The sequence below is a fragment of the Dendropsophus ebraccatus genome, chromosome 2 (assembly GCF_027789765.1).
Source record: "Dendropsophus ebraccatus isolate aDenEbr1 chromosome 2, aDenEbr1.pat, whole genome shotgun sequence".
Lineage (NCBI taxonomy): Eukaryota > Metazoa > Chordata > Amphibia > Anura > Hylidae > Dendropsophus > Dendropsophus ebraccatus.
The window spans coordinates 131,396,782-131,422,679 of NC_091455.1; the positions used below are offsets into that span (position 1 = coordinate 131,396,782).

Here is a 25,898-nt window from a genome sequence, read left to right on the forward strand (position 1 = left end):
AGGATTGCCCCTGGGTAGGATTTATCCTATTCATCTCCTTTTTGAACGATCAGGGGCATTCCTAATGGTGAAGAGGGCGGGGAGGAGGGACGGAGGGGCGGTGCAGGTCTAGGACACAAACACTCTGGGGAACCAGAGCCACTGTCACTAGTCACTAGTGTCAAAGAGACACTTCTGTCTGCCATTATGTCACAGTAATTTCTTAAAGGGGTTATCCAGCGCTACAAAAACATGGCCACTTTTCCCCCTACTGTTGTCTCCAGATTGGGTGGGGTTTCAAACTCAGTTCCATTAAAGTAAATGGAGCTTAATTGCAAACCGCACCTGAACTGGAGACAACAGTAGGGGGAAAAGTGGCCATGTTTTTGTAGCGCTGGATAACCCCTTTAAGATTCACCTCCCTACATCTGTGGCAACACTGCCCTATAGTACCATGGAATTAGCTGTGTGCTATGATGAACATTTCTTAATGTTGTATAAATAGAAAAAAGGGCCAGTACAAAGGGTTCTTGGTTTTTATTAGAAGCAGATTTCATTTTACGGGGTGAAAATATAGAACTATATCAAATCACTTTCTGTTTGCTACATTGCCGAATATTGTTTCAGTCTCCAGTCTAAATTCAACTTTAATGCACACATAAAAACCAGGCTGAGTTTTGCTTATCCAGCTTTATCACAGAACCATTCCATTTCACAGGTGCGAGTTACTTAATCCTCATCTTAACTGTGGCCATAGGAATCTAACATCATCTGCAAGTAGAACATAAAGCAGTAAATCAATATTGTGATGTATCAAATCATGCAGTTATTAGGGAAAATTGAAGATTTTGTTTTTCATTTAGTCTTTTATAATCTAAGGTACGGCTCTGTCATTACAGTGCCGCGGAGATTCTAACAGTTTCCCCGCTGTCGGCACAATGTTGATACATCATGCCGGGCGGGAAATCAGTCCATTACAGACCCTCACCGTCCATAAGGTCTGCAAAATTGTGGATGTGTGAATGCAGCCTTAGGCCAGAAGTGGATTCAGCAGGAAGCTGAACTAAAAACTGAACCAAAAAGCTGTGTTACGGCGGCTTTTTTCACCCACGAGTACGGGAAAGCATTTGTAATACAAATCCGATATCTGGATGTATTAGAGATAAAATATAATCGAAAAAATTAATTATAAATTAAAGGAATATACAGATGAAATACAGATACAATACCAATTACTTATAGATTCATCTGTATTTTAATCCCTCTACTTAGACTTCCAACAGGTGTGTTCCATGAACAAAATGGATGAAAGTGGCATATTTTATAAAGCCAATGAAATAACCCCAACCTTGGCAACCTTGGGGGTGCGATTTATTCCCTATATTACAATCTATGTGGTCATAAACATATACCAACGACTGATGACATAATGTATACCTACCTGTTTTCCTCTCCATCCAGGATAGAGTGATATGCTGCTATTTCCTTTTCAAGTTGCAACTTGTGGGAAAGCAAATGCTCTCGGTCACGCTGGTGCTGCTCAGTTTCACTTTTAATTTCCTCCAGTTCTGCTTCCAGCTTAGTGATCACAGAGCCCAAATTCTGAAGCTCAATGTCATGCCAGTGTTTAGCATCATGCAAAGAGTTCTCCAGACCTCTTTTCTGCAAACACAAACAGATATTAAAATGTGCCTGTTGGATTAGGTATTTTACAGCAAGCTTGAGTGTGTGTTTTGGAACAGTTCCGATAAAAGCATACACAAAAAGTGGTCGACCACTTTTTTATGTACGTTAAAAGTAACTATTTAAAAAGGGATCTGTTAAATGGACTACAAAAAGGCAGTGTGAACTTACTCTTAGTAAATTTGTCTTGGTTTTTCATATGACAAAACTAAAACCCGACCTTTCTGCCACACTAAGGCTAGGTTCACACTGTTTTTGTTGTCCTCTTAATGGATCCGTTTAATGGAAAAAATGGATGAAAAAAACTGATGCATTTGTGTTTATTTGTTTGGATGAGTTTTTCCATTGACTTCCATTATTAAAAAAAGGGTTAAAACATATTAGTTTTCTAGCTTAAACAAAAACATGGTCAACTACGTTTTTGTGTACGTTAAAAAAAAGGGATGCGTTTTAATCTGTCTTTTTAGGCTATGTTCACAAAACATATCTTTTGTATTAATCATGGCCGTTGTTGCCGATTTGCCCGTTATTAATACAAAAGATTCATTGTACAGAAGTCAGAGGAATCCTGTCTGGAGTGTATATACTCCAGTTGTGATTCCAACCAGCCGCACGAAAAACTGACATGCCGCACAGACTTGTCAGTTCACACAATGGAGAGTGCAGCTCCAGATACACTTTCCATTGTGCGCTATGGTGAATTGGAATGCGGGTGTGCACGGATGCACTCGCATTCCAAATCAATAGAATTGAAGTTCATCCGTCCGGTACTGCAGTATGATCTTCACAGACTCCGGACGTTCTGTGACACGGCCGAGTCATAGAACGGCCGGTGTCTTATGTAGTTTGAAACTGGCCTTAAAATGGAATAACAGATCCAAACAAATGCATCAGTTTTTTAAAGTGACTATGTACCCACAATCTGACCCCCCCCCCCAACTTTTAAACTTGCAGCCCTGTGCCCAAAGGGAGTATCTGTGCCCTAACTTTGCACCACCCCTCCGTCCCTCCTCCCTACCCTCTTCATCATTAGGAATGCCACTGGAACATTTACTCCTGTCTGAACACTGCACAGGTGCCTTAAAGATCCAGTCCATGTTCAGTATTTACACAGCTGACGAATAGGAGGCAATCTGCCTGGAGCATTCCTAAAGATGAGGAGGGTGGGTAGGAGGGACAGAGAGGTTGTGCCAGCCTAATGCATACGCAATGTAAGCCCCGACCGTTGGGCACGGGGCTGCCAGTTTAAAAGTTGTTTTTTAGGACAATAACTGATAATCACCTGCTAAACGGACCCCAGGACAGATCTTGGATTAAAAGCAGCTATCCGAAGGTACAAGCGGTTTGGGGGGGTCAGATTGTGGGTACAGAGTCGCTTTAAATTTAACAGATCCATTAAACAGACAGCAAAAACGCAATGTGAACCCAACCTACTGTATGAGTAGCTTATTGTTAAAATGCACAACCCATGAAAAAAGGTGGTTTGTTTAATAAATATGTCAGTTATAGCTGATTTTAAAGGGACAAGCACATTTTTCGTTTTTTAAAGCACAAAGTGATGGTTGTGTCCGTTTTTAGAGATAGTAAATATGGAGAAACAAGAAACCGACATGGAAAAAAAAAAATTGTATTCATGATGGAAACACATTAGTAAATGAGGGCCTTTGTATGGCTATGTTCACACTATGTAAAAATGACGTCCGTCTTTCATAACAATGGCCATCATTGTACAAATAACATCCGTTATTTAAAAAATAATGAAAGTTATTTGCGCAATGACGGCCGTTGTTATGTAAGACTGCAGTCATTTTTACATAGTGTGATCCTAGTCTATTGAAAAAACAGCACTGTAGCCTTGCAGCGCTGGGGTCCTGGGGTCAAATCCCACCAAGGGCAATAACTGCAAAGAGTTTGTATGTTCTCCCCGTGTTTGCGTGAGTTTCCTCCAGTTTCCTCCCACATCCAAAACATACAGATAGGTGAATTTAGATTGTGAGCCCAATTGGGAACAGGGAGCAATAATTGGCAATGTTATGTAAAGTGCTGCAGAATCTGTGTGCGCTATACAAATGGAAAAAAAAAACATTTGTGAACCCAGTATTGGTAACATGCCCTGTAGAATTTAAAGCGAATGTACCACTAGGTACATGGCTTTGTGTTTATTAACTGAACAGACAAGCGCCAGCACATGGATGCCTGTGCCACAGCACCAGCCAGAGTGCGGGCACGCCAGTCCCCATGGTGACGAAACCCCCTCCCCTTTGTGACGCAGCTCCATTAGAATCAATGGAGCCGTGTCACAGAGGGCAGGGGAGATTGTCACATTGGAGGCTGGCAGGCCCGCACCCAGTGTTTCATGCCGGGCCGGCACATGGGAATAGACAGGCACCCTGTGCGGGAACCTGGTGACAGTTCAAAAAGGGACTGCGGCACCGGCATCCCCGCACTGGTGACAGTTGGTTAATGTAAAAAAACAAAAAGCGTTGTACCCAGTGGTACATTCACTTTGAGAATAGAAAGTAAACCTATCCCTTCTCTACAGTATTTTAACTCCAGTAGAAAAAAATGCTAAAGTGTCATAGAAATGTATCAGTCTGTTAACACCATAGTCAAGATTCCATGTATGTTATTGGCCTATTTTTCTTAGTGAACACTAAACCTACCAATGTCCTAAGGGATTCAGTCTCAGCTTGCAGACTCTGGATTTTGCAAGCTGTATCATGGAACTCTTCTCTCAGACTCTCCACAACTTCCTCCTCTTGGCTTTGTAATGCTGGTAGTGCTGCAGATTGCTGTTTTAAGACATAGGGAGATTTACCTAAATGTTATATAGCCTTTATCAAATGTATAATTGTAAGGGTCTACACATTTCAGTTCTGTGGGGATTACATTTATCCTAATCTTAGGATCATTGGTTCCAGTTCACAAATTATTGATTTAATTCCGATACACTGGCAGCAATAACCATTTGTTGAGGATGGCTGCTTTGAGTAAGTTACACACTTAAAATTCATGAGACCATGTGATCAGACATGATTTATACACCAAGTTATTTTAAATTATTCTGGAGAAAACTCATAATCTACCTACCCCAGAGGTAATGTATGGCACAACGGCTGTATTCTGATGATGAAGCCCATTTGGAAAAACCTTAAAGATGACCTGTCTGTTTTAGAAAACACATGCAATGCCCATGAAATAACAATTCTGGGTCACCTATTTATATAGGTATGTGATGTGCCGATCTTCTGTTATTCTTACTAGAAATGTATCACTGAATAACCAACTGGGTGTTACCAGTCGGGGTGTCACTAACCTGTCTGGCTCTGTTAGTTTTCATTGGACAGTGTCGAACAGTATAGGAACAACCCCCCTCCCACCAGTTGGAGTAGCGTAAACTCTATACATAGCTGCAGACTTTTAATATCAGTAACCTGCATCAGAGATCCAATACCAGTCATTTAACCCCCTAGTTGCCACAGTCAATAGTGACCATCGCATTTAGGTGGTCAGAGTTGCCTATTAGTTGCTGTAAAAGCCAAGAGTTTTTTCTTTTTAAGTCTAAAGAGCTTTTAAAATTGATAGGTGACTATACAGTAATAGCATTAACTTTATAGTTATGTCATACTATAATTGATATGTATATTAGTAAGAAAGTTGTTGCATTCTGAATAGAGAATACACAAATTCGGCTGTTTTAAAATAATATATTATACATTCTTATGAGAGTGATTGGCCTTATGTGATCATTAAATTTATTTTCAAGGCCCTAGAGATTAATTCTTGCAATACCATCCACATCTCTCCCACTTGCAGTATTTCATCTGAGGCTTAATATTCATATTCCCCCATTGAACTTGCTACAGATGAACTTGATACAATATGGGAAATAATTATGAATTGACCTACTTTAGCTTGAAGAAGTGCACCCGATTCAGCTCTGTTCTTCTCAATGTCTTTCTCCCAGTGAATTCTTATAGTCTCCAATATATCATCAAGTCCTGTGCCAATTGGAGTATCTACTTCTTCCAGCTGAGATCCTGCCAGCTGCTTGTAGAGCATCTTCACATCCTGAAAGGTTACTTGATCAGTTTAGAACACTGTAGGTGACAAGTTAAACTGCTCCCAAGTTTTACATTTTTTTGGAATCATTTTTCCTAATGGTAATGGTAAATTATTGTGTCATTTATATCCTTCTCTGGCTAAGCATTTTTTTGGACGTCCGTCATTTTGAAACTAAATATTGTCTGTTATTTTGAAAAAAGGGACAACATCGCAAAATACATTATTTGGCCTTAAAATGACAAACGTAAAAAAAAAAAAAGAACATCGAACGGTTTAAAAAAAAAAAAAAAAACAGAGTGTGAACCTAGCCTATGAGTGTACTTTACACACTAACTTACCTGTAAGGCTATGTGCCCATATTGTCTGTTCTACATGGACGATGTCCGTTTTTTCATAAAGAAGGACATTTTTAATAATCATGACAATTAAAATGTCTGTCTTTATCTAAAGACGGACGTTTTTCACGTAAAAAAAGACATTGTGGGAACATGTGCAGTCAGAAAAAAATCTGACCATTCATGGCTCTGTAAGGTGTCCACTCTACCAAGAGTGTAATATTTCTTTTGCCCCTTTTGCAGTGGTTTTGACATTGCCTTATTTTAATGTCTGTTGGCATATACCTCAGGGGAGACTCTGAAGTATATGTTCATCATGCATAGGGTCTCATGATAAAAATGTATAACAGGCAGGATCTTTTATTATGTGATCCAGCTCAAGGGAATGAAGCGTAGGCCGCATTGCTATTGGTTAAAGTGTCAAAATCTAAATCAACAGTAGATGTGAAATAAATAAATTTAAGTGTACATTCATTATTTTTTTTTTCATGCTATATAACAAAGCTATACTTACTTGTATCCAGGTCCAGTCTCCTGAAGGCAGCTTTTTAGTCTTCTGCTTGTTTAAAAAAAGGAACTCACAGAGAAGGAAGAAGGCTTACAGAGAAGGACACATTGAGCCGTGACTCTCGGTTCTGGTCAGACTTCATGTGTTTAGTCTCTTTTTTCAACCAGCTCAAGACTAAAAATCTGCCTTCAGGAGACTGGACGTGGATTTCAGATAAGTATAGCTCTGTTTTAAAGTATGATAAAAAAAGACAGTAAATTGCAGAGATGTTTTATATCCCATCCACTGCTGATTTAGGATTTAGATTTTAAAAGTTATAACAACAGGTACACTTTAAGAAATGTGGGCATGGTTTTGAGCACTGTAGTATAGTGATGATACGGCTCTAATGTACAGGCCTGATGGCCTAACCCTGCAGAGAGGGGCCCATTTCATTTTTTTAATAATAGGTCTCTTTTCTCTATGCACATTTCTGTATGCAAACTGAGAATTTGGATTTTACTCTACTTTCCTCTTGCATTGCTTTGATCATACATTGCTCAAAGGTTATCATTGTCATCTTGCTAGGATAATAACAATTTAGCAGTTTGCTGGTTTTTTTTAACTAAATAAAGAAGTTATTCGTTTAGAAGCCACTTTGTGCATTGTCATATACTGTACATTGAACTTATTAATCCAAGGTAATACTTTAGAATATTTTTACCTCCTCATGATTTTTGGACAGTAATGCAAGCTCTTCTTTCATGCTTTCTATCTGACTTTCCAAATCCATTTTTGTCAAGTTTGCATCATCAATCACTTTGTACAATGAGCGTATCTCCTCCTCCACGGCTTTTCTAAAAGGTTGTTCATTCTCATATCTGCAAATTAAACAGCATTATTTCTTTAGAAAATCAATACTTCATTTAGTACACAAAAAATAAATTAGGAATATGTTCTTTTTTTCTGTCCCTGCAAAAGGCTCTACAGGGATCAGTTTACAGGATCATGATCAACATTGCTTCAATACCCTGTCAAGAGGTATTTAAGAAGTGATTTACAAATTTGTATACATTTCTGACACCGGTTGATCTGAAAATAAAAAATTCTCTGGAGTACTCCTTTAATGTTTCTTATTTGGTGTCTATTAAATGATTTAACCCTCCAGACTCCAATGCATTTTCACTTTAAGGGGAACTCCAGGCAGATGTAAAAACAATAAACCTGCTGCAGAAGCATATAGCATTGCTTACCTGTCTAACCAAGTTTTAAAACTACCAAAAATCCATTTGCTTTGGGGGTTTTATTCTGTATTGTGTGGCTGTATTTCCTGGTTTATCAGTTGTACACAGTACTACAGGTTCCAGAATGCAATGCTTTCCCTCAGCTGTTCATCACAGTCCTCCACCCTGCCCATTCCCCACCCAAATCTGTTGCAGAACATCTAGGCTGTGTTCACACATTGCAGTTTCATTGTGTTACTGAATTATTTGCAGTGCTTTATCATTGTATTGTAGTCCCACCCACCCACACTTCTTTACCTGTAACACCACACAGCACACTGTTACTAACTATAATGCTCATATTGGAATAAAGTAAAGAACTTTTTGAATCTAAATTATTATTTTTTTCTTCGACCTTGAGCCTCACAATAAGGACTTTATACAACATTATCTAACATGGTATATACTGTTTATGTCTGTTTTTTGTCCAGGTGGGACAAAAGTGCCAGCTCTGATCCTCTGTGCCGTTTAGCATAATTTAATTGTGTGTGTGGCAGAACCGCACAGATACGGTAATACATTGTATAGCGACATCTGTATAACTTTTAATGTACTGTTAATAGAAAAAAGTTTTCTTTATCTGGAGGTCCCCTTTAAGGCCCTTTTTCATGGGCCAACAATATGCAGCAAGTGAAAGCCTTCACAAGACACGATTATGCAGCCCATACAGAAAATCATAGCCGCACATCAGCCGACAAATTAACTGAATGGCCTGCACAGTGGATCCAATGACATCTCTTAATCTGGTTTTTCTCTCCCTTTTCACAGCTTGAGGCCAGGTTCAGACTATGTAACTGTGCGGCTGTATTTGCGGCTGTAATTGTGCGGCGGTATTTTTGGTGGTTCATGCGTACGCTGGAAAGTATAGGATATACGGCTGCACAGTGCACACTATGTATGAATCTACGGCCCGATCGTAAACGGACCCGTAAAAAATTAACAAGACCATTGTTTGCGGCTGGACATGCGGCCGAGGATTGACAGGCGGTCCGTACGGAGTACTTCAAAAATAGCAATGATGCCGAATGCCGATGCCTCTAATAGTTAATATATTAAATTAATAAAACACATTTTCTTTGTAATAAAGTCCCTTTCGTTGGTCAATAATTTAATTCTAACGAATCCATCATTTGGCAATTAAATATACTGTTAAAATAAATAGATATATAAATAAATGTATATTTATATATATATTTATTTTTTGACAGTATATTTAATTGCACAATGATGGATTCGTTAGAATTAAATTATTGACCAACGAAACTGAATTTATTTAATCGAAAATGTGTTTTATTAATTAAATATTAATTAGTACAGGAAGCTCCATAAGCCGTTAATTCATATGCCGGCAATAGAGCTTTCTGTACTAATCATCACTTTACTTTAATGAAAACATCAAATGTTTCTTCTAATTATGTTATCACAATAGTATTATTAGAGGAAACATTTAGAATTATATGTGCGCTCAGCTGATTGGCTGATCGGCTGAGCGCACATATAATGAGCCGGTCCGCAGCACAGTGACTTCATTGTGCTGCGGACCAGCGAAGAGGACACATCGGGGTGAGTATAGAGCTCTCCCCACCCCCTCCCCAGCACTGCACCCCTTCCAGCAAGGAAGGAGGGGTCAGTTAACCCCTTCCTTGCTGGGATGGTTGCAGTCTGACATCAGTCTGGCCCCCAAGGGGTTAAGGGGGATGCAATACATCCTCCCTTAACCCCTTGGGGGCCAGACTGTAAGCAGCGATCTGTAAAGATGCTGCATACTGTAAGGTGCACAACACCGCTCACAATGATGGGTGTTGTGCTCCTGTTTGTGTGTTTTTTGTGTGTTTCTCCCTTTTTGTTTTTCAGATATCGGTATCCTGTGGATTACGTCGGATTCCATGGACTACGTCGATGACCAGCGTTTTTTTAATGTTTTCTTTTAATAAAATGGTCAATGAGGGGTGTGGGGGTGTTTTTATTTGAATAAATTTTTTTTTTAACTTGTGTCTTGTCTTTATTTCTTTACTTTATAGACTTAGTAATGGAAGCCGTCTAATAGACGGAATTCATTACTAAGTTGGGGCCTAGTGTTAGCCGGTATAAAATGGCTAACACTAACCCCCTATTATTACCCCAGTACCCAATGCCACCAGGGGTACTGGGAAGAGCCGGGTGCCAGTGGTCCCGGAGCGTCAAAATTGGCGCTCCTGGACCGGATGGCAGCAGGCTGGTAAGATTTAGGCTGGGGAGGGCCTAAACCAATGGCTCTTCCCACCCTGATGTTACCAGGCTGCTGTCGTTTGGTTTTTAACCCGGCTGGTTAGAAAAATAGGGGGGACCCTATGCGGTTTTTTTTAAATAAATAAATAATTAAAAAAAAACGCATAGGGTCCCCCCTATTTTTCTAACCAGCCGGGTTAAAAACCAAACGACAGCAGCCTGGTAACACCAGGGTGGGAAGAGCCATTGGTTTAGGCCCTCCCCAGCCTAAATCTTACCAGCCTGCTGCCGCACGGTTTAGGAGCGCCAATTTTGACGCTCCGGGACCACTGGCACCCGGCTCTTCCCAGTACCCCTGGTGGCATTGGGTACTGGGGTAATAATAGGGGGTTAGTGTTAGCCATTTTATACCGGCTAACACTAGGCCCCAACTTAGTAATGGATTCCGTCTATTAGACGGCTTCCACTACTAAGTCTATAAAGTAAAGAAATAAAGACAAGACACAAGTTAAAAAAAAAATTTATTCAAATAAAAACACCCCCACACCCCTCATTGACCATTTTATTAAAAGAAAACATTAAAAAAACGCTGGTCATCGACGTAGTCCACGGAATCCGACGTAATCCACAGGATACCGATATCTGAAAAACAAAAAGGGAGAAACACACAAAAAACACACAAACAGGAGCACAACACCCATCATTGTGAGCGGTGTTGTGCACCTTACAGTATGCAGCATCTTTACAGATCGCTGCTTACAGTCTGGCCCCCAAGGGGTTAAGGGAGGATGTATTGCATCCCCCTTAACCCCTTGGGGGCCAGACTGATGTCAGACTGCACCCATCCCAGCAAGGAAGGGGTTAACTGACCCCCCCCCTTCCTTGCTGGGAGGGGTGCAGTGCTGGGGAGGGGGTGGGGAGAGCTCTATACTCACCCCGATGTGTCCTCTTCGCTGGTCCGCAGCACAATGAAGTCACTGTACTGCGGACCCGCTAATTATATGTGCGCTCAGCCGATCAGCCAATCAGCTGAGCGCACATATAATTCTAAATGTTTCTTCTAATAATGCTATTGTGATAATATAATTAGAAGAAACATTTGATGTTTTCATTAAAGTAAAGTGATGATTAGTACAGAATGCTCTTTTGCCGGCAATATGAATTAACGGCTTATGGAGCTTCCTGTACTAATTAATGTTTAATTAATAAAACACATTTTCGATTAAATAAATTCAGTTTCGTTGGTCAATAATTTAATTCTAACGAATCCATCATTGTGCAATTAAATATACTGTCAAAAAATAAATATATATATAAATATACATTTATTTATATATCTATTTATTTTAACAGTATATTTAATTGCAAAATGATGGATTAGTTTAAATTTAATTAGTGAACAACGAAAGGGACTTTATTACAACGAAAATGTATTTTATTATTTTAATAGATTAACCATTAAAGAGACATCGGCATTAGTGCAGAGGATCGCAAACCCCGGTAATAGCAATTCATGTAAAATGTGTTCCCTGCTTTCCCAGATGCATCCAGAGGTGTTTGCATCACTTTCTTAAGATTTTATTTGTTATTTTTAGTTGAACCAGATTTCCAAGTAAATGACCGTATGTTTTGAGTCGCATGTCTATTTTTTCCCACGGCCGGAGTTTCATCCGCACATTTACATTTACATAGTGTGAACCTAGCCTGAGTGTGAGACTCACTACTGGAGAAATACTGCAGCTGCATCTCCCTCTTTGTTTTTACCATCCCATAGTCAGTTTATTTTTTGCTTAGCGCAAATGTTGCTAAACAATTACTGAGACCCTGTAGGGAACTCGATCCACAGGCTCCTGGGGACAAGGAAAAAATGCCTCTACAAAGTCTTAAATATTCATATGTGTTATAAAAGAAATTATATTGATAGATACATTTTAATACCAAAGCACCTAAAGATGTTTTGCAACTGCAAGATGGCAACTACACAGAGGAGAGGGGGGATACTGCACTGCACAGAAGTGGCCTGTACTTTACAGCGGGGGCCTACAGCACACGGGGATGTGTGAACGTACCCTAAGGTTGCATTCACACGTACAGGATCTGCAGCAGGTTTGATGGCGCAGATTTGACTCTGCAGCAGATCCGCAGCAGATTTGATGGCCCAGATTTGATTTGCTTTGAACCTGCAACTTCAAATCTGCGCCAACAAATCTGCTGCAGATCGTGTACGTGTGAACGTACCCTAATGCAGGAAGATAAAACATACATGAGCACACTCACACTGATGATTTATACATGAATACCTTTCTTTGAAGTCTTCTGCACATGCCTGTATATTCTCTGTCTGCAGCATAAGTCGGGCATTCTCCAAAACAGAATCTCCTACCTGCAAAAATAAGGCAGCATACAAAGTAAAGGAAGTGTTTTTAGTATTTTAGCATACTTAGGCTTCTTCTTGATAACTGTAACTACTATATACAGCATGTGAAAGCAAAAAATACCAATTTGTTTTATGACTAAAACAAATGGGGGCACAGTTACAAATTCTAATAGAGATAATGAGTAAAATTAGACTAGGCAGTTTGATGATGCCCCAGACATATCACAGTGGTTTGGTGATAAATTTGGCGCATCTTTCTAGACATGTTAGAAGTCTCAAACTGCGGTTATGTTCCCACAGCGCATGGGGTGCTGAAGATGAAGTGATTAGCTTCTCTTTAAAGGGGTTGTCCATCGAATCTGGGGCTGCCATCTGAAAGTTATGCCAGCTTTGAGCCATGTTAATGACTGTTTGCATCATCAGATGGGCAGGGCGTAGATTGGCAAAAACCCAGCTGGTTTGTGCAAAAAAAAAAAAGGGCAGGGATGATAAATCCCTCACAACATTTGTATAATGGCTTTATGAAACATACCTATTACCAAACAAATTAATGTAAAATATTGTAGTTGATGGCAGATGTTATTCTAGGTCAGTTAGAGACAAAAATGATGGGGTCACTCAATGTTGAGGGAAAACAATATACCACAAGCTGGTTTCAACTTTCTCGTAGAAACAGTTGAAAAATCAGCTTTGTTGGAGCACTGTCAAGGATTTATTTTTTTATTTATTTATATATTTTTATTTCAAAAAGAATTAGAAACAGACTAATTAGTAGAGATGATCGAACAGCGGAAAATCTTAGGTTCTATAGAACTCGAACCTTGTCGATCCTTTCGCATTTGATTCCCGAAGACTTTCCGCTGTTCAATCATCTCTACTATTTAGTTGGTACCATGTTTACCCGAAAATAAGATGTCCTCCTAAATAAGACACCCCAACTACTACTACCAACTAGCCCAAAGTAAGGCATCCCCCTGAAAATAAGGCACCCCCAAAAGTAAGGCCATCCACCATCACCCATGGCGGCTCACCCCCGGCCACTCAGTGCTTGTCCCGTGCCAGTCACAACTCTCCCCGTGCTGCTCACTATTCTCTCCTTCCCTGTGTCGTTCACCACTCTCCATCTCTCCCCGTGCCGCTCACCACTCTCCATCTCTCCCCGTGCCGCTCCCCACTCTCCATCCCTTCCTGTGCCGCTCACTGCTCATTGCTCACATCCCTCCCCGTGCCGCTCGCATCCCTCTCCATGGAGCTCACATCCCTCTTTGTGCAGCTCGCATTCCCACTCTGTGCCACTCACATCCCTCTCTGTGGAGCTCGCATCACTCCCAGTGCCACTCACCACTCTCCATCCCTTCCCATGCAGTTCACCACTCTCCATCCCTCCCCGTGCTGCTCACTACTCTCCATCCCTCCCCGTGCCACTTACCACTCTCCATCCCTCCCCGTGCCGCTTAACACTCTCCATCCCTCTGCGTGCTGCTCAACACTCACATTGCCACTCGCATCCCTCTCAGTGCCTCTTTATGCAGCTTGCATCCTTCTCCGTGCCGCTCACATCCCTCTCCGTGCCGCTCACATCCCTCTCCGTGCCGCTCGCATCCCTTCCCGTGCCGCTCCCGAAAAATAAGACATCCCCCGAAAATAAGACAGAGTGCCTCTATGGGAACAAAACTTTATAAAAGGCATTGTCTTATTTTGGGGCAAACACTGAATGTGATTGCTATATTAGTTGCTATATATCTCCTTGTCCAATGCAGAAGGTGGTAGGTGACTCATCACTTCAATACAAACATCCACATTGCTTCTCTTTATTCCCTTGGAACCTTGTTTTCTTCCATGTAAGTGCGGTGCTGCCTTTCTGTTTGCAAAACCCATTTGATTCAGCCTATTTTAACCTTTTATTGCTGCTTTCTCGAATTTATTTTATCTTAGTTTTATTTAGTCATTTCTAGCCAGAAAAAATTGTGCTAATGATATATACCCTCCAAAGTGTTTTTTCATAAAGAGCACCGGTGCGCTGTTTTTGATAACCAAGTTTAATCAACATGGTAATGAGGCCATTTGGTACAAGGCAGCCCTTTACTTCTTGAACATATATTAAGTTTTAGGCTATGTTCACACATGGTACGAACAATGGCTATTGATTGGCTTTCAAATGTCAAACAACTGTTGTTGTTGCATTGAAATCAATGTACAATGGCTGGAAATAACGTCAATTATAATTTTTGGACTGCTTAAAAAAGCTGTTGCGTCAGGATTGTGCCTTTGCGCTCCTCAATTCAGGCTGTGTGGCGGAGAAGGCGCTGATTCCTAGACCTTGTCTAAACAGGGACCTGTCTTTGTTTGTTCAGCCCCACCCGCTTTGCCTGTCAGGTTTCTGGCAATGAAGGAGTTAGGGTACTATTACACCAACAGATCTGACGAAAGATTATCTGCCAAAGATTTGAAAGCGTAACTATAATTTCAGTAAATTCAGTATAATTTCAAAAAATGAAATTTCTCATGTTACCCTTTACCCTTTAAAAAGAGCCCTAAACTGCGTTGATAGCTTGTGCGCTCGCTGAGATATCCCCAGTTGTTTGGCTGAGAAGAATAAATGAATTTTTCTCCTGGCTGAGAGAAAGTGGGCGTGGCCTCCTCCCCTCATTTCCCTGGCTGCGTCCCTCCATTCACTGAGCAACACCTCAGCAGATGTATCACACACAGTGGGATCAGATAGAGCCCCAGCATACAGTATCACAATGTAAGATTAGATACAGAGCACCAGCAGACGGTATCACACACAGTGGGATTAGATACAGTCATCTGCTCTCATAACACTGTAGGATAATGTCAGCCATGGATGTAGGGTCACCTGCTGCAGACATCTGATAGGGAATCTTATATGTACTATGGAAGGACTACAGCTGTGTTTTGCTGGGACTTGTAGTCCTCCCCTTAGTGACTCACCCACTCTCCCTCATGCAGCACATTGGAGTCATGGCTGGGATGTCCCTCCTTGTTGAAGTACTTGTCCCTCCATCCATCTCCTCCCCTGCGCTGCTTCTCACACACAACACCCTCAGCTCTGCTATGTGATCTCTGTGAGGGGAGGGGGGAGAGCGTGCTGTTAGGAGGGGGGGAGGAGATTTTGTTTATGTTTCTATCTGTGTCAGGGCTGTTATCTGATGCTGCTGTCAGAGTCTGTACTCTAATGGTGGTTTTACACGGAACGATGTATCGTTCGAATTTGCATGATAACTGTCGAATTGGAACAATAATCGTATGTGTAAACGCAGCGAACGATCAAGGGATGAGCGAAAAATCGTTTATTTTGATCTTTCAACAAGTTCTCAAATCATCGTTGATCGTTCGCAAAAAAATCGCAGATCGTTCAGTGTGAGATATGGCTTAAGCGATCGCAAAACGATCGCAAAACGAATATTCCGTGAGATGTATCGTTCCGTCTAAACGCTGATCGTTTTAAAAAAAAAATTGTTCATTCAAAATCGTTAATCGTGCGATTGGGCGAATTATCGCTCCGTGTAAAACCACCATTAGTACGGGTCTGCAGGGAGGGGGCGTGTCCAGCAGGAATGCAGAAACAAGTCAGAGCCAGACAGAGCTGTAAGGGCATAATCAGCCTTATGTATTTAAAAAAAACTGTTCATTTTAGGTTATTAATGTATATTGCAAAAATTGTTATCATGCCCTAAGCTAACTAAAACTGAAAGGTCAAAATATTTTATAGTTACGCTTTGAAGCCAAACCCAGGAACAGACTATAAACAGAGAATAGGTCATAAAGGAAAGACTGGATTTCTCCTCTTTTCAAATCCACTCCTGGGTTTGGCTTCAAATTTTTGGCAGATAATCTGTCGTCAGATCTGTTGGTGGAATAGTACCCTTATGCTACGTTTACACGAAACGATTATCGGGCGAATTTTCGCAATAACGATCGAATTCGAACGATAATTGTACGTGTAAACGCGGCGAACGATCGAAAAATCGTTCATTTTGATCTTTTAACATGTTCATAAATCGTCGTTCGCCGATCGCAAAAAAAATTCGCTGATCGTTCCGTGTAAACAGTCGTCGCGCGATAGTCTGGCCGCCCGCAGCCCCGCCCGCCGCCCGGCCCTCCGTTCATCCGCAGCCCCCTGCGCCAGCTCAATCGCCGCCGCTCTGATCGACACCCCCGCCGCCCCGATCGCCTCCCCCGCCGCCGCTCCGATCGCCACCCCCGCCGCCGCTCCGATCGCCACCCCCACCCGCCGCCGCTCCGATCACCACCCCCACCCGCCGCCGCTCTGATCGCCCCCCCCCCGCCGCTGCTCCTTTCGCCACCCCCACCCGCCGCCGCTCCGATCGCCCCCACCGCCGCGGCCAAGAACATACGTTACCTGCTCCGCCCCGCAGGTCTTCGGACATCCCCGCCTCCCCTCTTCAGCGCACTGATTGGCTGAAGAGATGAGTCGGGAATTTCAAACGGCTCCTCTTCAGCCAATCAGTGCTCCTCTTCAGCACTGATTGGCTGAAGGGGAGCCGTTTGAAATTCCCGGCTCAGCGGAGCGGCGGGGGTGGCGATCGGCGCGGTGGTGGGGGGGCGATCGGAGTGGTGGCGGGGGGGCGATCGGAGCGGCGGGGGTGGCGATCGGGGCGCCGCAGGGGGCTGCGGTTGAGCGGGGGGGCGGGCTGCGGGCGTACGATCGCAAAACAATTTTTCCGTACGATATAGCGTACCGTCTAAACGCTGATCGTTATAAAAAAAAAAACCTTACTTCGAAATCGTTAATCGTACGATCGGGCCAATAATCGCCTCGGGTAAACTTAGCATTACTCTTCTCCTGGATTCCTTCAGCTGTTTGGTGTTGTGTTTCTCTTGACTGGCAGTTGCCTCTGGATTTACCTGTGCAGTTGGCTTCAGGAGGCCAGTCCAATGAGGTTCTGGACTGGGCTACTGGTCCATTATAAATAGTCTGACACTCCAGCGGTCTAATGCTGGCTATTGAGTAATTTAGTCCATCAGCTCCAACTCTGCTACCTGTCTGTGAATTGATCTTTTGACTTCCCTATCTGCCACCTGCTTTGACCTCACCTTTTGACCCTTCCTTTGTCTGACTATTTTGTACCTTTGCTGCCCGCCATTGCCGACCCGAACTGTTCACTCTGATTTATTGTGTTGGTTTGTCGGTCCTTGCTTTGTGTTTTCACCTGTTATAGAGCAGGGACCGTCTTCTGCAGCCGTGGCTGTCCGTGGCAGCCAGGGCTCACTGTCTGTGTGTATTTGTCTTACTGCCCTTGCCACTGTCCAGTGCTAACACATTGCTTCTTCAGATACCTTTGTGTTTGTATAAACACCTACAGACATCTGCCACAAAAACGAACAATTTTTTATACCTTTTTAATTTAAAAAAGCTGAAAAAATATGATGGAGATATATATGCCAAAATTCTGTCCAAAATCTGGCGCAGAGAACGTTTCTCCACATTTTGTAGACACTTTAGATACACTTTTCTGTGGGCCCAAAAGGGGGAAGAATCCATTATGGTTTACTAGACAGGTTAAGGCTGTAAAGGGAAGAAAGGCAGCCTATAGGAGGTTTAAAGAGACTGGAAATCTAGCTGACAGAGAGATGCATACAATTATACAGAAGGAGGCAAAGCAGATTATAAATGCTGCTAAAGCCTCAAAAGAGGAAGAAATGGCAAAGTCTTTTAAGGAGAAGAATAAAACCTTCTTTAGATATATAAGTTACAGGAAGAAGAATGGCTGCAGCATTACTAAAACAAGTAATGGGGAGAATATGTTTATTGATGGAGATAACGTGGTCGCTGACTATTTGAATTGTTACTTCTGTTCAGTGTTTTCAGAAGAAGGCCTTCACAATCACAGAATGGTTGGACACAGCATTGCCTCCAGTTATATGGGTTCAGCTCCAGTATTTTCAGAGGCTGAAGTTGCAGAGGAACTTGCCTGTTTAAAGTTGAATAAGGCGATGGGTCCAGATGATGTCCACCCCCGGGTTCTTAAAGAATTCGAATCTGTGATTGCTGCCCCCCTGACAGATCTGTATAACCAATCCCTCCTAACAGGAGATGTCCCCGAGGATTGAAAGAAGGCCAATGTTATACCCATCCACAAGAAGGGGAGTAGAGAAGAGGCCAGTAACTACAGGCCAGTTAGCTTAACATCTGTAGTAGTTAAAATGATGGAAACTCTTCTGAAAAAGAAGATAATGGATCAACTAACAATTGACAATTTAATGGATCCAAACCAGCATGGCTTTACTGAGGGCCGATCATGCCAGACTAATCTCCTTGATTTCATTGATTATGTCACAAAAGTGCTGGATGAAGGTGGTGCCGTGGATATTGCCTATCTGGACTTCAGCAAAGCTTTTGATACAGTTCCCCATAAAGAGCTAATAGAGAAGTTAGATAAAATTGGACTTAGGGCCCTATTCCACTAAACGATTATCGTTCGCATAAATGCAAAAGACCTTAAAACGTTCACTCATTTCCATGGAATGATAATCGTTACTTATGATCGTATTTGCGATCGTTTTTTCTTCGCTATTTCTTCGCTATTGCGTTTGTATCTACTGGGAACAACCGAACGATGTCTTATTCAATGCGAACGATTTGCGAATGTTTTGTGAATGAGCATTGATAAAAATAGGTCCAGGTCTTATAAAGCGATCAACGATTTCTCGTTCGGTCGTTAATCGTTAACTGCATTTCAACCGAACGATTATCGTTTAGATTCGAACAATTTAACGATTATCTGAACGATAATCGTCCGGTGGAATAGGGCCCTAAATCCATGGATACTTAAGTGGATTTGCAGTTATCTGAATGATCAGAGGGTTGTTGTTAATGGTGTATATTCCGAGCAGAGCCTCGTTACAAGTGGTGTGCCACAGGGGTCTGTTCTGGGTCCTATTCTTTTTTATATGTTTTTAAGTAACATAGGAGAAGGCTTGGTAGGTAAGGTTTGTCTGTTTGCTGATGAAACAAAAGGGTTGATATTCCTGGAGGTGTCAATAATATGGAAAATTATTTAGCTTTGCTAGATAAGTGGTCCAAACATTGGAAATTGAGGTTCAATGTTTCCAAATGTAAAATAATGCACTTGGGGAGGAGTATCCCCTATCCGAGTATTATATTGGCAGTTCTTTGTTGGAAAAGACTTCAGAAGAGAAGAATTTAGGGGTAATGATTTCTGACAGCCTTAAGATGAGTCACCAGTGCAACCAGGTGGTAGGGAAAGCAAGGTATGCTGGGCTGTATAGCTGGGAGGTATAAGCAGTAGGAAGAGGGAGATTGTGATCCCGCTGTATAGGGCTCTAGTGAGACCACATCTGGAATACTGTGTCCAGTTCTGGAGACCTGGAGACATTGATAAAATAGAACGGGTCCAAAGACGGGCTACAAAAATGGTGGAGGTTGTCAGGCATAAAACATATCAGGAAAGACTTAAGGATTTTAATCTGTATAGTCTGGAGGAAAGACGGGAAAGGGGGGACATGATTGAAACCTTTAAGTATGTTAAAGGACTAAATAAGGTTCTGGAGGAAATAGTTTTTAGTAAAAAATTGAACTCAAGAACAAGAGGACACAGTGAGAGGTTAGTTGGGGGAAAGATCAGAAGCAATGTGATAAAATATTACTTTACTAAAAGAGTAGTAGATACTTGGAACAAAGTAAGATGTCATAATTATTTGGCAGTTTCTTTTTTTTTTTTGTTAATTTGAAGTTTATTTTTCTATTTTAAAAAAGAAAGAAAAATATTAAAATCTACACTTTAAGGTCACATCATATTAAGGGACACGGCCACAAGTACGTTAGCCATTTCTATTTCAAATACAATACAAAAACCCTCCCTTCCAACCTGAAACCCACCCTAGCCTGAGATGTGAAGGAAAAAAAAAACCCTCAAAGATTTATAATATATAAACAAAAATCGGAATGGTCAATGATAGGGACCATAAGCATTTGCACATTTGCACTCCAACCAGGCCTGCCATTCCTGTTAATTTGTTGGTGTTTTTCCTCTCTTTCCCTTAAAATAAATGATTTCATATCTCCTGATCCTAATAGCTAATTTCTCCCAAAACTGGACCTGCAGCATGGAGTTGGCAGTCCAGTTTCTAACTATCACTATTCTTTTTAAAATGCAAAAGTTTACTAATCATGTTCTTGTTCTTATCATCAGTCAATACTTCTGTATTACCCAAGCTATAATAATTGGATTCTCTGAATCTACTTTCTATTACATTGATTACTCCGCCAGAAGTCCTTTATTGGGCAAGTCCTGCATCAAGTCCACATTTTAAACAAAATTTTGACTCTTGACACGAACCACGAATCTTATTAAGTGTTTTAGGGATATAATATAGCTCACACACAATTTTTAGTTGGATTATTCTGTGGTTTACATCAACAGAAGTTTTTGGTACATTGCTAAGAAAATTTCCCAAGTCCTCGTCTGATATCTTTCGCAATTGTTTCTCCCAGCAATTTTTATTTTTAGGCGTTGTTTTATTCATTGTTATTGTCAACAACCCCTTATAAATTACTGCCAATATCTTCCTATTTCCTCCCTGGTTTTCAGCTATATACCCTAGCACAGTGCTTCTCAAATCCAGTCCTCGGGCCTCACCAACAGGTCATGTTTTGAGGATATCCCATACAAAGGACACCTGTAATAATACCTGATGCACTGAGTATAATTATATCACCTGTGAAATACTAAGGAAATCCTCAAAACATGACCTGTTGGTGAGGCCTGAGAACTGGAATTGAGAAGCACTGCTCTAGCAGACCCTGTGTTTGTGTCTCGTGTTAAGCTTTTTCTTGGGATTTTACCCAAGTACTCTGTAAAAAAAAACATAAAAACTGTGTACAGTTCTTAATCCAAATTCAGCTTTTAGTTTTTCAATTTTTTTAAACTTTCCATTCTCAAGTCGGTGCGTAATATTAACAATCCCCTTTGGCAGTTCCTTTAGACTGGGTTTACACAGTAAAAACAGTAGCTAAATATGACTGTAATTTTGAGTTAAAATAAAACAATGTGTAAACAGATGAAAAATGTTACTCTATATGATGTTTGCACTACTGTCCAGCTTCCCATTGACTGAATTGCATTACTACATTGAAAGTATGGCCATATTTCTGACATATTTTTCTTTTACTTTAGGGTGTGAACATAGCCTTAGGGTTGATGCATCACAGGACCAGAAGGCACCAATAAGTGACAGAACAGCAGTTACTGGGGATTAAGGCAGGCTTGACTTAATGCTGCCATGCTGCATACAGGACGTAGCTGCAGCTGATACCTCTGTATTGGCTGCAGTGAACAGCTATTATTTCTGAATGCTGTTCAGTGGACAGGGTCCTGAAAAAATAGGCATGTACATTATTTTAACGCCCGTTCTAAATAACGGTGTGTGAATACAGGGAATGGCATTGCATTGACTTCAATGTAATGCTGTCCCTGCAGTAGAGAACGAGCCCATTCCATTGCAATCAGCGTCTGTTCTCTACATAAAAGAACGTAGTGTGAACATAGCCTTTCTTTGTTTTTTTTTCAATTCTGCTTTTCCTTCAATTAAATGTACTGTAGACTTACATTTGTATTTAGATAATTCCTTTGTTATATAAGCCAGCTAGGTCCTCTCAGTTCCTATGTGAATACATACTTAGAGCGGATCTTTCAGACCTTAACCCACACGCTGCCGGCACTCACATAACCCGTCCTTGCTCTTGCTTGCTGCACGGGCTCCCGACTTCCTGCTCTCCCGCTCAGCCAATCAGTGCGTTGCTCAGCTGCAGCCAATGATTGGCTGAGCGGGAGAACAGGAAGCCAGGAGCCCGTTCAGCAAGCAAGAGCAAGGATGGGTTATGTATGTGCCAGCAGCAGGTGGTATAAAGGGGCGGGGGGATTTACATACTCCCATCTGTCTGAAAGATCTGCTGCAAGAATGTATTTACAAGAAACTGACAGGACCTTGAATCATAACGGATCTCGCTGCAAATCTCGCAGCAAGATTTTTGCAGCGATCTATTGTGTGTGCAGGTGCCCTAAGGCTCGAAACACATGGCAGTTTATTTTGAAAACAACCACTGCAGTTTTTGTGCCACAACCAGAAGATGATGCAACAGAAAAAAGAAGTACAAGTCCCTCCTCTATATTTTTATCATCCGATTTAAATCCATTTCTGGTTTTGGCATACAATCTGCAGTGGCAGTTTTCCAAAAGACTGCCATGTGTGTTTCCAGCCTTACCAGAATACTGTGTCCAATTTGGGAGATCTCACCTACAAAAAATATTGATAACAAAGAACAGGTCCAATGGTGGGCTACAAAAATGGTATTTCTCAGTGATCAGCTGAGTTAAGGGTGGATGGACTCTGGATATTGGTGTCTTAGCAGGAGACATGCATTCTCAACACAGTTTCCTTGACCCTTCATCTTTGAGTCTGATCTATTGGCACCATACTACATCCTGTATACCTACTATACTGTACATTTATGGGGTTACGTAAGCATATGACTATGCATAAAACATGTCATAGAGACATGTCAAAAGCTTTCATGGGTCTGGATTTGAGTGTTCAGACCCGTACCGATCTTAAGAATGAGCCAGGAGAAGACTGTGCTAAGCGTGATCCTTTCCAGGCTCGGAGTCATGTGATATCAGTTGGGCTCAACAGACTTACACAGGCAATCAGTTGGAGACTGATCACATGACACAGAGCTGGGAGAGGACTGCGCTTAGCACAGTCTTCTCCTGGCTCGTTCTCACGATCGGTAGTGGTGTGAACACTCAGACTATGACATGACAAAAGTTTTCCTAAACGACAGTGACACTTTAAATGCTGTAGTGTGCTCTCCTTTTATTAGTTATATCATTGTAAGTGGCCTTTTGAAGTCTATGGAATGGGATTCGAATACAGATGCATCCATATGTGTTCCATGTTTGATCTGCATTGCAGCCATAGTAATTAGTATCTTCACATTTGTCCCATGATAAGATTCTTCTTTCTCTCATTCAGTACACATATTTATTACTGCAGTGTTACATGAATACTGCAAAAAGTCAGACAGACTATTGGGATCTAGGAGACATTTGTGGAGTACCTAAAAGTAAATAGTAAGCAGGGTACTTATTCATAATGTGGGTATGTTAATGAAGTATGAACACAATTTAAGTGTTTTTTGCATTAATAGAAGAATACAATGAGATATATATTTCTACATAATGTAGTCCATAGACCAATAACCCCACAAGAAAGCACTTACCTGATGGTATATGTTCTCCCAGTTGTCCCTGAGTGATCCCCAACTGCTTACAGTGGATGCCTTTTTGTCCAGATAAACTCTTATGTGTTCTTCCAACTCACGGTTCACCTGTTCTAAGGCTCTCACTTTATCTATGTACTCCACCAGGCAGCTGTTCAAAGATTCAAATGTGGGGGCTCTTCCTCTCTCCAGGCTTTGGGTAACAGGAACAGGTGGGCCAGAACTGCGCAGTCCCTGCATAAAAACACTGCTGATGCCCAGGGCCCTTCGAGATACCCTAGTGCCAAGACTACTTACACCTCCAGTTGGGACACTTCCTACATACACACCTGGTGGCCTGGGAAGGTTACTGGCACTACCAATGCTGACCCTACGATTAGTAACCCCAGAACAGTCAGCAGAAGCTAAAGGGGGCTGCTGCCCCAAGATAGAAGACCTACGCCTTGGTAAAGGCATTGCTGCAGGAGACTCTCCACGCTGTCCCTGCTCTCAAACAGTCTGTATTTCCAATGTTAGGTTGTTGTTGTCGTTTTTTTTCTTTTGCATTTTTGGGATTACAGCTTCTCATTTGCAGTTCTAGAACATGGTGTTTGTTCTATTTGTCACGTAGAGTTCCATGTCATTGTTCCACAGCTTTCACTGCCTCAGCAATTCATTTCAGGAATAATCTGATTGTTGTAAATAAATGTCCACTGAGAAGCAGTAAAAGTGACCATTCCATACGTGTCACTAGTGAGCTTAGACAATACACACCAGGTCTATGTTTGTTGTTATATAGGGGCGTATCATACATGCTACAAATGAGAAATATATGATTACTGTTTCAGGTAAAGGTGAAAACAATGTGACTTTGATTTCCCATATGATAGTGCTTGCATTGGGTTATAAATAATAATATTTTTCATGAATAGCCCAGAAAATGCAGGATAATTTTTTTTTTACAATGCCATCTATATTGAAGATGGAAGTCATGTTTCTTAGTTTTAAAGTTTCCAAATCCAGAAGTGTGTACACAATATACAATCTCTATTCCAACCCTTAATGGTGTGTTTACACAGAGAGATTCATCTGACAGATTTCTGAAGCCAAAGCCAGGAATAGATATGAAAAGAGGAGAAATCTCAGTCTTTCCTTTATGACCTGTTCGCTGTTTATAGTCCATTCCTGGCTTTTGCTTCAAAAATCTGTCAGATAAATCTCTGTGTGTAAATGCACCATAACTAATATAAAAGCACCTCATATTTACAAGAGTCAATAACTGTTGTGCTACTTGGCACACAATATGGTTTTCATTTAAGTTTTCTATGGCAAATATATTAATAAGAAAGCAGTAGTACAAGAAAACTGTGTTTAAGAAAGACTCTACTGGATATTAAATATATATTGAAAAGATACTAGATATAACATTTGCTGACTATACAGTGTTTATCGATGGTGATAGGTCAGTTAACAAATATAGGATCTGTTTGTACAAGATAAAGGGGATAAAGGTTCAGCCAGCATCTGTTTCCTCTTTAGAAATATACATATAACTAATCAAAATGCATGTTGTTTGCTCTTGCATATTTGCTTAGCTAACAGCTACTCGGAACCTTCTCCTCTGCTTGCTGAATGAATATGATGCTACTCATTTTTCATGCTGTCCTAGGAATTGGTATGCAGAGGGCACAGGCAGCTGCAGAATATCTGTTAATACAGTAATGTCACTGCAGGTGTTTATGTTCCATAATAATCTTTTCATTGATAAAGACAGAACTAGCACTTGTAGGTACATGAGCCAGATAATTACTTACAAGACATTACTGACCACCAGCAATTAATCTTAAACTTATTATAGAAAACCTCTGAATGCTAAGTAGCCAGTAATGTGAATTACATAACAAAGAGACTCCGTCAGTAGGTTTCTACTGTTCTGTCTAAGGGTGCATTTACACAGAAAGATTTATCTGACAGATTTCTGAGGCCAAAGCCAGGAATGGATTTAAAAAGAGGAGAAATCTCAGGCTTTCCTTTATGACCCTTTCCCTGTTTATAGTCTGTTCCTGGCTTTGGCTTCAAAAATCTGTCAGAAAAATCTTTCAGTGTAAACACACCCTAAGGGTAGCATAAACTAGTGACAGAGAAGCTGAACAGGATATTGTATTAAATTATTCTGTGCAGCTGATTCAGAAATATCCTTCTGAATAACATGGAC

General features: G+C 41.2%; 1 protein-coding gene across 1 annotated transcript; it reads right to left on the reverse strand.

The window, feature by feature from the left end:
• Window positions 1–572: 572 nt before the first annotated feature.
• Window positions 573–24,160, reverse strand: BFSP2 (beaded filament structural protein 2). Its single transcript, XM_069960289.1, has 7 exons — window positions 23,705–24,160; window positions 12,341–12,423; window positions 7,274–7,430; window positions 5,572–5,733; window positions 4,326–4,454; window positions 1,421–1,641; window positions 573–750 (listed from the first exon to the last, which is right to left on the reverse strand). Exons 1-7 carry the CDS (start codon window positions 24,158–24,160, stop codon window positions 747–749), a joined length of 1,212 nt encoding a protein of 403 aa, XP_069816390.1. The 3' UTR covers window positions 573–746.
• Window positions 24,161–25,898: the final 1,738 nt, after the last annotated feature.